This window comes from Mixophyes fleayi, chromosome 3, assembly GCF_038048845.1.
Source record: "Mixophyes fleayi isolate aMixFle1 chromosome 3, aMixFle1.hap1, whole genome shotgun sequence".
Taxonomy (NCBI): domain Eukaryota; kingdom Metazoa; phylum Chordata; class Amphibia; order Anura; family Limnodynastidae; genus Mixophyes; species Mixophyes fleayi.
Genome location: NC_134404.1, coordinates 222,801,598 through 222,820,087, shown reverse-complemented (window position 1 = coordinate 222,820,087; position 18,490 = coordinate 222,801,598). Strand labels below are relative to the sequence as shown.

General features: G+C 40.7%; 1 protein-coding gene across 5 annotated transcripts; it reads left to right on the top strand.

Moving 5' to 3' along the window:
- The first annotated feature begins 87 nt into the window (after positions 1–87).
- LOC142144391 (armadillo repeat-containing protein 1-like) lies at positions 88–17,826 on the top strand. 5 transcript variants are annotated; one of them, XM_075203173.1, is made up of 7 exons: positions 88–226; positions 2,765–2,930; positions 6,043–6,134; positions 12,446–12,626; positions 13,359–13,475; positions 15,396–15,470; positions 16,762–17,826. In XM_075203173.1, the coding sequence occupies exons 2-7, from the start codon at positions 2,781–2,783 to the stop codon at positions 16,957–16,959; spliced, it is 813 nt and encodes a 270-aa protein (XP_075059274.1). In that variant the 5' UTR covers positions 88–226; positions 2,765–2,780; the 3' UTR covers positions 16,960–17,826. The 5 variants fall into 5 exon arrangements, with proteins under 5 accessions (XP_075059274.1, XP_075059278.1, XP_075059277.1 ...); XM_075203176.1 differs by lacking the exon at positions 88–226 and adding an exon at positions 241–338; XM_075203174.1 differs by lacking the exon at positions 88–226 and adding an exon at positions 337–423.
- The last annotated feature ends 664 nt before the right edge of the window (positions 17,827–18,490 follow it).

Below are 18,490 nucleotides of genomic sequence, written 5' to 3'. Positions count from 1 at the left end.
TCAGCGCCGCGAGATCACACGCTGCATGGTGATTGGATAGCTCAGCTTTGGGAGGACATGTGATAGTTCTGGCAGCCAATTAGCTGCCAGCAGCACAGAGTACTGCAGCAGGTAACGACTGTAGTGTCAGTAGTAACAGAGATCCCGACACCCCGACACCTGACAGCGAGGAGCGCTCCGCCGTGTGTGTTGTCATCTTAGTCTGCGGTCACTATCCGTGTGCTCGGTGAGATACAGATGTTGTGAACACGTGTGTTCCTATCTTGTCTATAGTGATGGCTCGCTGTGTGGACGGCGTGCAGTTGTCAGTGGTACAATTATAATCTGAACCGTTCAGGGTAAAAGAAATATATAGCAGTGTTGGACAAATCTCGGGAGAGTGGCAGCTAATTCACCTAACGTTTATGAGTAGTTTAATATGAAGTTGGTGGCTGTTCACCTTTTCTTTTAAAATATGTTTCTAGCTCCTAGACTTGTATGACTGGCTCCTGAATTCTACATTATTCTGCTTACCCATGATTATGGTAATGTTTTTGTACCTACTTTCTAGCAATGGCTGGAGGGCTCCTGAGTTTCTGGACCCCATATATCTCATAAACTGAGGCCTAGGGAAGATACATTGTACATGGGTTAGTAGATATGTGGTAGTATCCGGTGTACCAAGTTTCATAAACATCGGAGTCGGTGGGTGTTATGTCCTGGGTGGAATGACCCAAAACCATTTTCTAGTGCCTTGGGTCTTATATCTAGTTCTTCAGGTATCCACTTGTGTATTTCTGTTCATGAAATTTTTTAAGATGGACAACTGTGTTGGTACTCTTCCTGGTGGGAATTACAATTGCTAGAAGATTGGAGAGCTACATGTATTGTGGTGTCAGGAACTCTATGGGAGGAATTCAATTCCCCTCAGAATAACGCAGTGGTAAACTTATTACCGTTAACACTGTAATTTTAACACTGATTTCTGCTCAGGGAGCTGTGAGCAAAAGGCTGTCGTTGAAATTACCGGTAATAATGTGCACTATTACCGTGATATCGGAAAAAATGCGCAGGCCGCGTTACTTTTTACAGTAACCAGGCCAATTGAATACCCCCCTTAGGGGGGTATTCAATTGTTCCTCCGGGCGCCGCCGGAACAAGTGCGTTAAAACTATTAACGTTTATACGGTAATTACTCGCTCAATTTCAGCTCGCAGCCCCCTGAGCAGCGAGCTGAAATTGAGCAAGTAAATTACCGTATGAACGGTAATTACGCGCAATATTACCGTATAAACGGTAATAGTTTTAACGCGCTCGTTCCGGCGGCGCCCGGAGGAACAATTGAATACCCCCCTATAAGTCCGTTTTCAAGGTTAGGGAGGACAATAGGATCATGCCCCAATTCTTGCTTAAAGCAGCAATCCCACATAGGATATTTTATTTTCTTTTTTTAAATGTAAATGGCAACTTCATTACTATACACTATATACAGAGAAAAGTCCCCCAGCACACGGGGAACTGCTATTCTACTTGTACGTAAAATGCAGACATTTCAGATCCACACATTTGCAAATGTTTGATAAGCCATCCGCCAAACATGCCTCTCAGACAACAGTACAGCATGTCATGTGAAGGCAGAAGGTGTAGAAAAGGAGGAATGATATTACAGTGCAGACAGAGCTTACTACATCATGTGCCATGTGATACTAGTTGTCATAGTAGTCAACTCTGCAAAATTATAAATCATTAATAACTGAGGAAATATGTATATTAAGATTATTCTTCTTGCCTGTCACAGTATAGTGATTTATGTTTTTCTTAAAAAAAAAAAAAAAAAAAAAACACGTACAGTTGTATCTAAACTTCATATCTTTCCTTCTTTTGTTCCAAGTGTAAATACACTTACTGTACATCAAGACAGAACTAAAACAATATAAAATGATTTAAAAAAAAAAAAAAGAAACCATTTTTATAAGAGGGATTAGAAAGGACAAGCTCCAACTAAATATACCTTGTAAAGGTGACTTGGAGATAGCATTATTGGGTCATACAGAGCAGATAGGAAAGAAACTCCAAGCATTCTCAAAGCCCAATCGACCACAGCCATCGCTGCATCATGGTCAGAAAAAGCATAAGCCACTATGCAAATGGCACTATATAAATAGCTGATGATGATGCAAGGCAGTGAGTTGGAACTCTTTATATACCTTTTCTAAACATTATATTCCTGACGCCTCGGCAGAAGCAACATTTTGCAGAAAACTACAACCTGCGTCGGGGAAGGGAGGAGCTGACCTATAAGGTACTTACCTTGAGACTTTTCTTTCCTGTCTGGCCTTCTAGTGACCCAAGAATTAACCCATTAGTGTTTGCTGCCACAGAGGGCATTAAAATTAAAAGTAAAGGTAATAATTATACCCCATCCCATACACATGTGTGAAATACAGGGTGTGTAGTACAATATTTTATCACTGGTGAATCATGTAGCAACTGTGCTGGGAGGTGTCGCAACACCAGGAAGGTTGGGAACCACTGTTCTGGTGAATAAATGATAGGTGTTATTGTTTCTGAAATTTAAATCATTTATCGCTTCCAATATAGAAGTCCAAAAAAATTAACCCTCACTTCAGGGACCAAATATAGGAAAAACTTCTTAAACGGCATCAGATAAGTGGCATGTTATAGCTAAATGACCATAAGAAATAATGATGTTTATAATTATACACACATATATGAACTTTTAAGTAACTCTCTGTATCTCTTCCTCTGCACTTTGTTGTTCTAGCTAAACACAATTGAAAATGGATGCCCTGTCTGTTGTCGCCCACCTGAGGATCCTGGCTTCCAATCCACAGAACAGAACAAGTATTGTGAGAGAAAAGAGCTGCCTTGCAGGTCTGATCCTCTTTCTCAGCCATCAGGACACATCTGTGGTAGAGTGCGCCCTTCAGGTGAGGAAGTGCAGAGAAATCGCTGTGCATACCATAAGATGCTGAAATATCGTGGGATTAGGATGGCTATTTCACTTGCACTACCAGTTAGGGGAAACTGCTCACCTTAAGATATAGAGGGCGCTGTGTTTAGTAAGGCACTAAAGATCTGACTAGCCAGCTCCCCTCCCCTCTATGCCCCCTTCAGCCACTATCTTCAGTTTTTTTTATGTTGCTTACAGGGTAGGGCACGTTTTTAGTTGAGCCTTTTTTATTTTCTATTTTGATTAGAATAGGTTATTTTGTTGTTGTATGAGAACAGCTTAGTTCAATGGTGAATGCTGTGATTAGCAGTGAGTGAGAGCGCTTAATACATTTAAGTGCCGCCCCCCCCCCCCCCCCCCCCCCCCGACAAGTGCAAGTTCCCCGGAAAAGGGTCAGTCAGCACTAAAAATGTGTCTGGAGACCCACCAGCTGTTCAGGGCAGCGTTGCAGGCCGCCCTGGGGACCACGGCTGCAGCAGCTGTCTCTCAGGCAGAGGGGATGTCAGCCCGGTTTGTCACCTGCTCAGCAATTTGGCTGCGAATCAAGAAAAATTGTCTGGACGCCCAGTGGTGGAGATCGTGTACCAGGGGCATGTTACCAGTGTTGGGCTGTGATGGAGAGCGCAGTCCTCACCCAGTTCTAACACTCTGTGGGCAGGCATAAACGATTCAAAAGTGGCCATTTTTGACATTAAAAACTGCCATTTTACAGGGAAGTAACTAACAGTTGGTGACGCCCCAATACGTTCCCGGGCATTCTGTTTCGTCTGGCGCCATTGCAGCCTCCTGTCACATACAGCTCCCTGAGGACAGAGAGAGAGAGAGAAAAAATGAGAGAGAGTGAATTTTCAGCAGTTAGATAAATCCCCCTTTACCAAGGTAACTAACTGAATGTTGTGATTGAATGTTATGCTGTCTCTTCTTCCTATGTAATAAATAAATAGCTTGTGCAGTGACTGTGATACTGAGGACCTGTGTCAGCGCTCGTCTGGAGGAGCAGCTGAGGTGGCGGAACCGGTATGGGCTAGGGAACTATCGAGGGCCATTTCAGATATCTCAACGTCCACTTGAAGGTGCCAAGTTTTCGGATGGAGTCCATCCATTGAGCCATAAACTCTATGGAGAAGGAGAAGTTTTTGGCATCCTTAGACATCAAGGACGTGTACTTTCATGTCCTGATTTGGTCAGGCCACCAAAATTCCTCAGGTTTGCGGATTAGCCACAGCATTGAGAGTCTTTACCAAAATAAAAGCAGTAATGGCGGTGATTCTTCACCTACGAAGGGTAAAGCTGATTAACTATCTATACGATCTGCTGATAAAGGCAGGCATGGAGGATCTCCTTCGAAACCACCTGCACTTGACAGCGAAAACGTTGCAGGACTATGGCTGAATTCTAAATATCAAAAAATCCAGTCTGACACCTGCTCAACACATGGTGTTTCTAGGGCTTCTGTTCGACACCAATCAGATGGTATTTTGACCTCTGGGGAAGATTCTAACATTGCAGACCCAAGTGAATAAACTGCTGGCTCTCAAGAAGTTGTCAGTACTTCAGAGTATGAAACTAATGGCCGCATGGTGTCCTGTTACGAGGCGGTGCAGTGGGGCAATTTCACTCTCGACCTCTTCAAATGACAGTTTTGTCTCATTGGAAAGGTCAGACACCCGGTTAGCAATCCAGTTGTTCCATTTGTCAGCTACTGCTCGGCTATTCCTGCTATGGTGTTTGAACACCAACAATCTCAATAAGGGGTGTCCGTTTTCGGTTCCTCATTGGACTGTGGTGAAAACGGACGCCAGTCTCTCGGGTTGGGGAGCGGTTCTTCTAAATCTGAGATTACAGGGGACCTGGACCCCAGTGGAAGCGTGTTTACCCATCAATGTACTCGAACTAAGCGCAGTGTTATTCCAGGCACAGTGTTGACTCCGGCACACATCAGTATGGATCTAGTCAGACAACACCACGGCTGTGGCCTATATAAACTACCAGGGAGATACCAGAAACTCGCAGGCTAGGTTTTGGCCAATCCGCAGACTTTCTCACAATGTCCGTGTATCCTCCTTGGCGGCTGCCAAGCAGTCGGTTCTTTTAAGTCAAGGTCCATTCTTTCACCAGAATCTTGATCAATTAGCTTTAACGGCGTGGATGTTGAAACACTGATCCTTAAAAAGAAGGGTTTATCGGATAAAGTTATTCAGACTATGCTTCAGGCGAGGAAGACATCGTCTTCTAGGAATTATCATTGTGTCTGGAAGTTTTACATTGTTTGGTGTGAGATCCATAAATTGTCAACGGGTTCTTTTCATCTGGAAAAGTTGTTGGCTTTCCTGCAAGATGGCTTGAATAAGTCTCTGAATTGGCGGCTCTTTCTTGTCGCTCTCCCTGCCTGGATTTTCATGAAAATAGGGCAGTTTTACGTATCTTGCCGTTATTGCAGCCTAAAGTAGTGACTAAATTTCACACTAACCAGGATATTGTTATTCCTGCCTTCACTTGTGGCAGATCTTCGGGCCTGCAGAGTTCTAGCCCTCTTTTAGATGTTAAGGGCTTTGCGGGTTTATGTAGAATGTACAGCTTCTGTGCATAAGACGGATTCACCTCTGGTGCTTTATGATGTTCGGAAGCGTGACGAAACAGATGGATTACAGAAACGGTCAGGCTTATATTTCGAGTGACTCTCCCATTCCATATGGTCACATGGCCCATTCTATCAGATCGGTTAGCACTTCTTGGGTGGCAAGCAATGAGGCTTCGGTTCCCTCTCCCCCCTCCCTCTCCCCCTCTGCCAACCCTTCCTTTTGGCCACATACTCAAAATGACAGTGTTGATCCTGCCTTTGGTGAATGGGTGAATAAAGAAATAATAAATAATCCAGGTCACTTTACATAAATATAAAATCAACACCTGAGTGTTTTTTCTTGTTAAATATTGCTTGTTTGTCATCTGAGCAGATTCCCCTGTACAATACACCTGCCTAAAGATGTGTGTATTATACATGTTGTGCTTGTGTGTTACTGGACCTAAAAAGTAAAAAAGATTTAATTTTACTTTCTGTTGTGTGTTTTTTGTTTTTCCCCCTGAAACAGACCATTCGTTATTTATGTGAAAATCCTAATCACCGTGAAATAATGAAACGTGAACTTGGTATGATGGTGAGTTTAGAGAACATAAGAAAAAGGTAATTTAAGTTGATTTTTATAACCCCTTATGCCATTAATGTATTATAAACCTCTGTATTAGGAGACCATTATCTCCTGCTGAACGTGGGGGGAGGGGTATTGAGTACTTCTGATTAAAAAAAAAAAAAAAAAACAACAATGAATTTCTCTTCCGTCGTGTAAGAACGACCGTTCCTTGCAAAATGCTTATTTCAATAATCCAATTATGACTGTAATGGAAAAAGAAGCAAACCATCTCTGATCATAAATGGGTTATTTCTTAACCACTTGCTGACCGCCGCAGGTGATTTATTGCAGGTTGATTGTCTTTTAAATTGCTGTTTAACAGCAGCTATAGGTTCTCCTGTACGTTGCCATGATTGGACCTAATCTGACAGCTCTGAATCCTTTATGACAGGGCAGGAACCAAGTGATTCAGCATCTCACTGAGTTAAAGCAAACTCCGTGTGCTCACTGAAAGTGCACAGTTCAGTGGAGCGGAAATGCTGGGTAACTTCATGATGACGCCACCTGCAGTTCATGTGTGCTAGGGGCCCAATGGCCGTGTAGGAAAGGTCCACATTTGCTCTCCTCTTTTGAAACGATTAGATCCAGTATTGTTTGGATTTAAAAGCCATTTTAATGCAAGCTGCTCTTAGTTCCAGAGAGCTCCAAATCGACTATTGTTTAGTATGTATGGTACGTCTCTCAAGCGCTCTCCCTTCACTGCCTACCAAAGGTTTAGGAAATATAAAAAAAAATTAAATCTGGAATTTAATACAAATAAATAGTAAAACAAACAAAAAAAAAGAACCTTAAAATAATCTCCTCTTTACCTACGTAAACTCTTGCAGATCTTGACAATATGACATCTTGCATTTTCTGTAACATGCATTCTGCTTCTGGGGGAAGAATCTATGAAAAATTCACTTCCTGGCAGAGATCTGGCTACTTTGGTCATCTGGTTCCTAGCCATTGCCACAATGTGTGTACCCATATAGTCAGGTGAAACAGGTCTTCTTTGCTTTACTGATTATGCACTGTATGCCAGTTGTAGTGGAGTAGTACAGTCTTATGTTTCTCCTCCTGTATGTATTGTCCCTTTTACTAACCAGCTGTACTGGATAGTCAGACTTTTATTTAGTCCACCTGTATCTAGAATCCTTATGCCCAATTTTGTAGGAGCTGTAGGGATTTGACAACTGCTAGAACATACTACCCACTGATAATTGGCCTAAGGTTGTCTTGGCACCTTTACCAGTTAGTCAGCAATTTTTTGGCAGATACTATTTTCTGCAAGGACCAAAAGCTTGAGGGCTCTGGTGGTTTGTTCCTTGCTGAAATGACTGACGGGACAATGATAAACCTTTTGTGATAGATGTTTTTGCCGTACATAGCTGTTTACTATTTCAGTTCTAATCAGTGACTAACCCTTTAATTGATGTATGTTCTCTCAATGGGAAATTTTCCCCTTGAAGGATTATTCACAGATGCGCACAGAGAAAATGGCTAAAAATGCGTTCTCCAGGGCAATCTCGCCATATACAATGTGTTCCACTGCATCGCACATTAATGCATAAGTAATAAACCTAAGTACTCTTAACCCAATTCACTTCTCATTTTCACTAAAACAACTATTTTCTCCAATGACTGCATTGTCCTGTCCTAATCAGGCTGCCTCTTTCTATAACAAAACACTCACTTCAGCCCTAGACAATGCAGCTCCAGCTACTACATATAGTATAGTATACTAGTATATAGTATACCTTTCATCTTGCAGCACTGCCCTTTTAATTGCCAAAAAACATTCTTCAAATCTCTAATATCCACCCAGCTTTCTAACCCACGTCGCCTCTTTGCCACATTCAACTCACTTCTCTGCGTACCTGCACCACCTCCTGATACCTCCCTTAATGGCCATGATTTTGCCCCCTATTTTAAAAACAAATTTGACACCATTCAACAAGATATTTCCCCATGTCAAATTCCACTCGCTCTACCCACCTTTAGCTACACTTCCCAATCGGGGCAGCACAGTGGCGTAGTGGTTAGCACTTCTGCCTCACAGCACTGGGGTCATGAGTTTGATTCCTGACCATGGCCTTATCTGTGTGGAGTTTGTATGTTCTCCCTGGGTTTGCATGGGTTTCCTCCCACACTCCAAAAAACATACTGGTAGGTTAATTGGCTGCTATCAAATTGACCATAGTCTGTCTGTGTATGTGTGTATATGCTAGGGAATTTAGACTGTAAGCTCCAATGGGGCAGGGACTGATGTGAGCGAGTTCTCTGTACAGCGATGCGGAATTAGTGGTGCTATATAAATAGCTGATGATGATGATCCATCTTTAATTCATTCTCTCCAGTAACTGAAGACGAAGTCTCTGCACTCATCTTATATCTTCCTACAACCTGTCCACTCGACCCTATTCCCTCCCATACTACTCTTCTTCCTCTCTTCCACTGTATGCCCACCTCTAACTCAACTCTTCAACCTGTCTCTCTCCACTGCCACATTTACATCCTCATTTAAACATACACTCATCTCACATATTCTAAGGAAACCATCTCTCAATCCAGCATTTCTCTCCTCCCCTTTGTCTCTAAACTACTTGAGCGATTAGTGTACAAACGCCTGTTTCACTTTCTCTCTCCTCTCATTCCATTCTCGACTCTCTGCAATCAGGCTTCCACCCCCATTATTCCAGTGAAACTGCTGTCACAAAAGTGACCAATGATCTACTTTCTGCAAAATCTAATGGTAATTTCTCCATACTCATTCTCCTAGACCTCTCTGCTGTTTTTGATACTGTTGATCACCCTCTTCTCCTACACACCCTTCACTCCGTTGGGCTTCGTGACATAGTCCTTTCCTGGTTCACTTCCTACATATCGAACCACTCCTTTAGTGTTTCTATCTCTGGCACATCCTCCCCTTCACTCCCACTATCTGTTGGTGTCCCACAAGGCTCTGTTCTTGGTCCTTTACTTTTTTCTTTGTACATCTCTTCTCTTGGGGCACTAATTCGGCTATTCGGCCTCCAATACCACCTCTACGCTGATGACATCCAAATCTATCTCTCTTCCCCTGACCTCTCTCCTTCTATACGATCTTGTGTAACCAACTGTCTTTCTGCTATCTCCACATGGATGTCCCAACTCTACCTAAAGCTCAACATGTCCAAAACAGAACTTATTATCTTCCCTCCCAACAGAGTCACCACCTGCCTTAAATCTCCCTCACTGTCAATAACACTAAAATTACCTCAGTTTCCCAAGCCCACTGCCTTGGTGTCACACTTGATTCCACCCTCTGCTTTATTCCTCACATCCAGACTCTATGCCAGTCCTGTGGACTCCAACTTAAAACATTGCCAGAATACGCCCTTTTCTTACTTAACATGCTACCAAAACTCTTATCCATTCTCACATCTCCTGTCTTGACTATTGCAACCTCCTGCTATCTGGCATTCCTGACACCCATATATCCACACTTCAATCCATTCTAAATGCTGCTGCAAGACTGATCTTCCTCTCACCTCTGCACATCTGCTGCACCTCTTTGCAAATCCCTACACTGGCTTCCTGTGTCCTCCAGAATAAAATTCACATTACCTACAAAGCCCTCAACAACAACAACCCTGCATACATCTCATATCAAAATACTCTCCATCCTGCCCTCTTAGATCTACCTCTGACCTGTGGCTTGTCTAGTCTCTGATAACCACCTCTCACTCCCGTCTGCAAGACTTCTCCTGTGCTGTTTCCCACCTATGGAATTCCCTACCACGCTCAATCAGACTTTCCCATAGCCCTCAAATCTTTAGATGCTCTTTGAAAACCCATCTCTTTTTTTTTTTTTTTTTTTTTCTCCCAAGGTGACCTTATCCTCGATAACACTATTCACACTAATGCACCCTCACAACTATCCCAGTCTCCACTTTGAGCCATACTGAGCTGTTTCAGCTGTGCCCTCTTCCCTTTAGAATGTAAGCTCTTTAATGAGCAGGGTCCTCCATACCCTTTGTTTTCATGTCTCCAATTATTTTGTCTGTTCTTGTTTTACGTATGTCCTTGTCTTCCCTACTGTACGGTGCTGCGGAGCACTGTGGCGCCTTACAAATCTGCAATAATAATAGGTCTCTCTAAAATATTAAATGCAATTTTAGAAACTATTCGTCCTATTTTTGATGCGCTATTGAAACATCATTAACCTAGCGGGGAAGGATATATTCTGCCCTATTTGAAAGTTTACTCCTTGGATGCTCATTCACACCCTTCCACTATTGATACGCTTTTCAGCAGCTAACGCCTGAAAAATGCATTACTGTTAGAATGAATGGTTATCTTTTCAAACGTGGCTCAACTTATTTCTCATGTGTTACTACATGTTGCCTGTACAATAGATTGTATTGGTGAAAGAATTTCACATTTTTACTAATTTTTCCAGTGCATCTGTAAGCGAGCTGATATTTTGTATCCTGTTCAACTTGGCAGTTAAACATACACTATATGGACAAAAGTATTTACACTAACAGGGACTGTAATGACATTGTATTCAAATACATATACTTTAATATGGCTTTGGTTCCCCTTATGCAGCGATAACAGTTTCCACTCTTCCTGGAAGGCTTTCCACAAGATATTGTAGTGTTTCTGTGGGAATTTGTGCCCATTCATAAGGTCAGGCACTGATGTTGGACGAGAAGGCCTGGCTCGTAATTTCAATTCCAGTTCATCCCAAAGGTGTTCAATGGGGTTGAGGTCAGAGCTCTATGTGGGCCAGTCAAGTTCTTCCACACTGAACTCCTCAAACCATGTCTTTGTAGTCCTTGCTTTGTGCAGTGGGGCATAGTCATTGAAAAAGAAAAGGGCCTTCCCCAAACTGTTGCCACAAAGTTATAAGCTTGGCATTGTCCAAAATTACTTGCTTAAAATTGCCCTTCACTGGAAATAAGGGGCCTAGTCCAAACCCTGAAAAACAGCCCCATATCATCCCTCCTCCACCAAACTTCACAGTTGGCATAATGCAGTCAGGCAGGTAATATTCTCCCGGCATTCGCCAAACCCAGAACCTCTCATCTGACTGCCAAACAGAGAAGTGTGATTCGTCACTCCACAGACCACGTTTCCACTGCTCCACAGTCCAGTGTCAGTGTGCTTTACACCACTCCATCCAACGCTTGTTATTGGTCTTGGTGATGTGAGGCTTGCATGCAGCTGCTCGGCCATGAAACCACATTCCATTTATCTCCCACCGCACAGTTTTTGTGCTTACAATAATGCCAGTGGAAGTTCGGAACTCTTCAGCTATGGAATCAGCAGAGCATTGGAGACTTTTACACACCATGAACCTTAGTCGTCGTTGACCCCAGTCTGTGATTTTATGTGGCTGAGTTGCTGCTGTTCCTAAACACTTCCACTTTATAATAATGTGACTTACAGTGGACTGTGGAATATCCAGCAGTGATGAAATTTCACAAATCGTCTTATTACAAAGGTGGCATCCTATCTCAGTACCACTCTTGAAGTCATTGAGCTCTTCAGAATGACCCATTTGGTATCGCATATATTTGCAAATGGAGACTGTATGGCTAGGTGCTTGATTTTATACACCTCTGCAACAGGTATGATTGAAATACCTCAATTCAATAATTATCAGGTGTGCCCAAATACTTTTGTCCGTATAGTGTATGTTTACCCTGTAAACTTAGGCAGTTAATGGCTTGACAACTATATCCAGTTGAAAATGGTGTATCCTATCCTGTCTTGGTGGGTTTACCAGTTTTGAATGGTGTATACCATCCTATTTGGCTCTTTCCTTCTGTCCTACTTGGCAGTTATTTATTTGACATTATATTTTGTCCTCGTCTGATGTCTTTCCCTTTGACAAATGTATTCGGTCTTCCTCAGCAGTCGCATAACTCTCTTGGCAGGTTCTGTCCTTGTACTTGGTTATATTTGCTTCTTTTCTCGGGGAAAGACCCTGATTTAAAATTTTGTTAATGTAAAGAAAGACCTTGCTTGTTTGATAATGAATAATTTATATCTAGTTACCGTTCCACTGGCAGAACACGCTTAGTATCATTCGTTATATCTGTGTTTCCCATAGGCTTCTGATTTATCAGTAGTTTATAAATCTACTTTTTAAACCTTGCAAGGTCAAACAAAGGTATAGACACTTTGTACATATATATTTGGCAATGTTAGAGGATGCCATTCTATTCGATTGAACTGTATTTTAGTTTTAAAGTTATTTATTAAAATAAAGAGAAGACCTGAACACAACTAACCCTAGTCACACTGCCTCTCTTCTTTTTCTATCCCTCAGATGTGATGCCAGAACCCATATCAAACTACTTGCCCAGACCATTTACGTATTGCTAAGTGCGCCAATTCAGTTGCATACATCAGAAACAAAGAGTATTATAAACAAACCTCAATTCTTCATTTCAAGTTCCAACAAAAGAGCAAAAACCATAATGCTTCATATCCATGGACTAGATGATCTGGTAAGAGCTCTATATAAACAGTAAAATAGGAATGAGGTGTAAACTATTACCGCCTTGCTTCTAAACATGAAAGACCACAACCACACACACGCACGCGCGCGCGCTGGAAAATACATTATTTAGGCTTATGCTGACAGTCTACTGCAACTCTGCTAAACATTAATTACATCCTCAAATCTCTACAGGCAGAAGCTTCTCCAAGATCTTTAGACAAATGGTGTTTCATGTAGGCATTTGGGTTACTGTGATGTCATAAGACTCTTCCCTATGTGTCAATCCACAGTTAATTTTTGCACTGCAAGACTGTGCAAAAACTCTGCCTGCTTAGAGAAGGATCTTCCTCCTGCTGCATAGCTGGGAGAGCATGGGGGATGTATTTAGACATATAAACACCATTTATTTTTTTTAATTAATAGATCTTATTCACCTTCATATTATCCACCTTTCATATAGATTCATTTCAAATTGTGGCTGTACTTCATATTTAATTCAGCCGTTCATGGATTAAAACCTCTAAATCTGGCCTACTGTGCTTGCAAGACATTAGAAATAAAGGTTGAGAAACTGCATGCACACTGAAATTACAGAAAGCAGTCCAACGAAATGTTAAGTAAAACAATAGAGCATTTTCTGATGGCTTTTCCAGCAAAAAATACTATTTAATAGTGATTGTTGATATTAGATTATTTTGTAAAAATACAATATTTTAATAATAATATAACTTGATTTCAGGAAAGGAAATCCCTGTGTGAAGAGGTGTTATTGAAGGTCAAAGGTGTCATCAGCTTTACATTTCAGATAGCCAGGAGGAGATGCACTGTCCGAGTAAAGCCAGATTTGGCAACAGAAGTAAGAGTATTGAATTGCTTAATAATTCAAAATATATTGCATGCAGAACTGGTAATTCTAAAAAATGCAAGATGATAACACAGGAGTATTAAAGGGAAATAAGAGAGGTGGTATGCTGTGTGTATGGGGTGGTTGTTATTTTAACCATTGCCTTTTAATCAGAAAGTAGGGTTCAAATGGCGGGTCAAGTTTCAGCTTCTAGAAGGAAAGGTGAACTCAATATCAGAATAAGGTAGCACGCCATATTTCAGCAGCTACTTGTCAAATCGCAGCAGACTAGTGGCAGCCCCACCATGTATTCAGGCTATGATTAATAGGGGCGTATTCAATTGTTCCTCCGGCTGCAGGAAAAACTAGTGCGTTAAAACTATTACCGTTTATACGGTAATATTGTGCGTAAAAACCATTAATACGGTAGTTTACTCACTGAATTTCAATGAAATTCAGCGAGTAATTACCGTATCAACGGTAATAGTTTTAACGCGCTCGTTTTTCCGGCGGCCGGAGGAACAATTGAATACGCCCCATAGAGTCTTGCAAACAAAGAAAATGGTGAAGGATCTTGACGAATTACAAGCAACACTAGACATGTATTCCTAAGTCCGGGACCCATGGGGAAGCTTTGGATGATTTTGGACATCTGCATTGTTCCTTCCATTCATAAGCTTTTCTATCAGACCATCCTTTCAGATTGTTATCCCATGGTACCATGATCAAGGGGATAGCATTTATCTTTGACAAACTGGGTAAGACTTCTGGATTTTTTAAGGAATGCTGATTTTTCACCTTTGGAAACCTCATCTATGGGGGATATTGTAGCTGCAGAGGGTGTCCATCAGAGGCCTTCTTTGTTCCAGCGGGACTGCTATATGTCACTTGTCTGTGTGATTTTAGGTTCTCGGTCTTCTTCATAATTTCTTTGTGCATTACATGGTATCTTGGCCCTGTGGTCTAATTTAATTGGAGGTATCCTCTGCTCTATTGAGGATTGTATTGAAGCATTTGGTAAGGGCTTGTGAAATGTCCTACCTTGCTTCTGTTTCTGGAACTCCCATTTATTCCTTATATTCTGGCTCGGTTACCTAGGTTTCCCATCGGTTTGTGAAGGGCATGTGTTAGCGTGGCCTATTGTGTCATGTTAGCAGACATATAGTTAATTTTGAGATGACAATTGGCTAAGACTATCCAGAGACACTTCTGTTATTGATACCGCTTGTTTTAAGGAGGATATGTCAAGATTGGATGTCTGCCATTGCACCCATTAATCTTTGCAGCTATGCATGTACAGGTTTGTTTGACTACTATTTTGTTTTTACAAGTACTGATTTTGCTTTCTAGACCAGGCTTTTTAATCTCTATCTTCATTTTCAAGTGACAGTAGATGTATCCAATTACAAAAGCTGCTTTCTGTTTTAACACCGTACCACAAATGAAAGTGGCTATACTCTAACTATCTATCATAAAAATGCCAAGTGACTTGCCTGGTGTGAATGTATAACTGCATCTTTTACAACCAAATGTAGACTCAGGCATGAAACCAAGGTCTGCATCACTGGGATGTCAATGTCAGCTGTTGGGAGTTCCCAGAGAATACTTTGCAGATGTTAATAGCTCTTATTGAACTCACGATATTGTGAGTGTGTAATTGTTTACTTTGTTAAATATTTACAACTGTTTTCTCACTATGAAATGAATTTGTTCTGTCCTTTTGGTCTACATCAATAACTGTTTCCAAATATTTTGTTTATTTCAAGAAAAGGCATATGGTAGGAACATGTTTCAACCAAATAGCCTTTACCTACGTAGTGTAGGTGACGGGTATATTTCACATGTTAATACTGTATTTAATGGGGTGTATGTTTATGTAATAACATTATAAAAACTATAGTTACATTATATACAGTTTATATTACTTTACAGAGTTTAACATCTGCAATTGCTGAAACAAAAGTTATGAAGGCTCAGCAGGTGATAAAGCATGAATCTGGCAACGAGGTATGTATAGCAAGTTCCACAAACAAGCACATATTGTTTCTTATTTTAACTCAAAAGCTAAGTACTATTTATTAACTGGTGCAATATGAGAAATTTAATTGCAGATTGAGTGGCATCTCCTCATCTGGTGCCTGTTGCTAGGAATATATTCTATCAAATTGATTGAGAATAATGTATTTCCTAGAATTCGATCATTTCTCTGCTAGTAATTGTAAATATGCTAGTGTCTGAAATCGAGCTAATATTCACAATACCTGTATCCTTGGTCGTTTTAGAACCAGAAGTATTGTCAATATAGATTAAACACTTAATAAATCAGTTTAAAATTTCACCTCCTATGCAATTTCCTTGGGACCAAAATCTCCATGCCCATTATTGGTGGGCAATATCGTAGACTTCAGTACGACTGGAACCAAAGAAGAGAAGAAAAAAAACTGAGGCGGAGATTCAATTTGCCATGATGTTCCTCCGAAGATTGCAGCTGCGCATTTTCACAATAATAAAAAAAAAAATACAGCTCATTAAACGGGAGCTGCACTTTCACTTAAAAAAAAAAAAAAAAATTACAGCGTTATAGCTCGCAGTTGTTCTGGGACACTATGCTGCAATTTTATATTTTTCTTTTAATAGAATTGAATCTGTCCCATAATGTGTAATGTGCAACCAGTTAGTATCTTGTATATCAAATTAAGACTCACCCTTTTTACAGTAAGAAGCAGAGTCTAATTCAAAAGCTTATAATTTTATCGCGCCTCAGTTTTTGATCATAAAAGGAGGTGGAGAATAAGTTTGTACTGTATAGTGCTTATATTAAACTAGCTATTTACCCTACCTGGTGAGACTGATGATATACAGCACCTGCTCCCTGAGAGTTGTATCTTGTCCCATAGACGAGAGCAACTATCTTTAATGTGTACAGTGTGATAAAATTAGACTTATTCTATTCTCTTTTATAACTGCGGTGAAACTTACACCAAAAAGGATTTCCCTTTAATTCAGATACAAGAGAAGAAAATAACCAAACAATAATGTCAATATCTCCCAGTTTAAAGCGGCGCTAACTGCATCAGAGCCGACAGTATTTCAAGATTTTGTATAGAAGAAATGTGGGACTTCTGCTTTTTCCAGACTTCATATTCTGAACTTTAGTGTATATGTAAAAGGTACCTGTTCTTAGTGGTGCTGGTCATCTACATATGTGTGGAAGCTAAATAAAGACTGGTTGTATTATTCCCAAATGTTGCTAATGAAAAGTACCATTAATTGTTCTTATAACACCCTATATTCATAGGTCTATCTTCCACTGCAAAACATGGAAGCATATCCAATAGTGGAAAAGAACCTGTGCTTGCCAGACTACTTTCCAGAAGATGAAAGTCCACAGAAAGGTCTAGAAAAAGCAGTCACCCGCCCTGTGTCAAAGGATGAAAACAGTGGAAGCTGGTTTAATACTGCAGCTAATTTCCTCAGTAAAACATTTTACTGGTGACCTACACATGCAAATGTAATTTTAGATCTCCATGTATTTTGTGTTTTTACATGTAATTTAAATACTGCCTAGTAGACTGAAACACTAGTGAATGTGTAAATGTAAGGATGAATTTATGTTTCCAAGTAAGAGAGAAAAGCAAAGTGTTCCACCCCAAATAGCTTTCCTTATCAAAAGCATACTAGATGCCCTTTGGAAGATAGGGTATGGGCTGTTTTCTTTCTCCACCTGTCCCAACAGTGCCCACAGCCTTTATTGATGGGTTTGAGCACACAGCAAGGAGTATGCCAAATTCACTTTCCTGCACTAGAACTTTCTGTTTAAAAATTACAACAACAAAGCAGAGCCACCTACCCAAAATAGACACTAAGGGGTATCAGTAATGTATAAGAACAAGGTGTAAAAAATAAATACATTTTATTTAATGTTACAAGGGCTATAGCTGCTGTTAGCCTTCTTACAATTGGTGGCTCTGTCTTTGGTGTTTGTAAACAGACCTAACCCTACAGTGGGAGTGTAGAAGAGTTGTTTTTTTGTTACAATGTCATGGCTCCTATCAGTGACATTGTTTGGCATTTTGACTTCAGCAAATAGTATTTAACATGAAGTTATACTATAGCTTGGAATGCTAGGTTTTCTTTATGGCTCTAACTTGGATATCTCAAATTCTATTCATCTGTAAGGCACCTTGTGAAAAGGATGAGGGGACACCCTATACGAGCAAGGACAGGAACACTACGTTCCTTAACACTTACTGTCTAGATGTATCAAGCTGACTTTCCTTTTGAATGTTGCAAGCTTTGTAACGATATGATTTATACGTGTCTGTATGTAAAGTAACAAGATAAATATAAAACTGCATCTCAATGGTTTGTATTACTAGGGGATGTGTGTTTACATTGTTTCTAATTAGTTTGATACGCTTATTCTAAGAAACCCCCTTCTCCCAAGTACCTGCTATATAGACATACACTTGCTCATGAGGTTCAAGTTAATGGTGATGTGCACTGGCTTGTAACTACATCATTTCGAGTGATATCTGAACCAGAAAATTGTAAACACACCATGAAACCACATTTACAGCCTCCCAGGGGTGAAGACGGCCTGCATTTCTTTGTGCACAGTGGATCACTTCATAGCAGTAGAGCACTAGTTTAATGGCATGGAATACCTAATCATCATTGTGCATCAGGTGCATTCTCTGCCATTCAAAGACAGGGTAGAAGGACATACTCCACTGATTGTGCCCCCAACTCTTCTGGCTACTGTAAGCAGAACCATCCATTTTACTTTCCCTACATGACAAGATCTAATCATCTGTACAGAAAAAGGGGAATCCAATCATCACCAACTACAGACTTCACTTCTACGCAGGTTGCTGTACAAGATTGATCATTTGATATGTAACATTGCCAACAACTACATAGGTATTGTAACATTACCTGCTTACATAAAGTGTGCTTTATGACTAATGCTTTATAAACAGGTCAATATCTATCAAATTCTGCCCACAACTATTGCAGTGCATGGG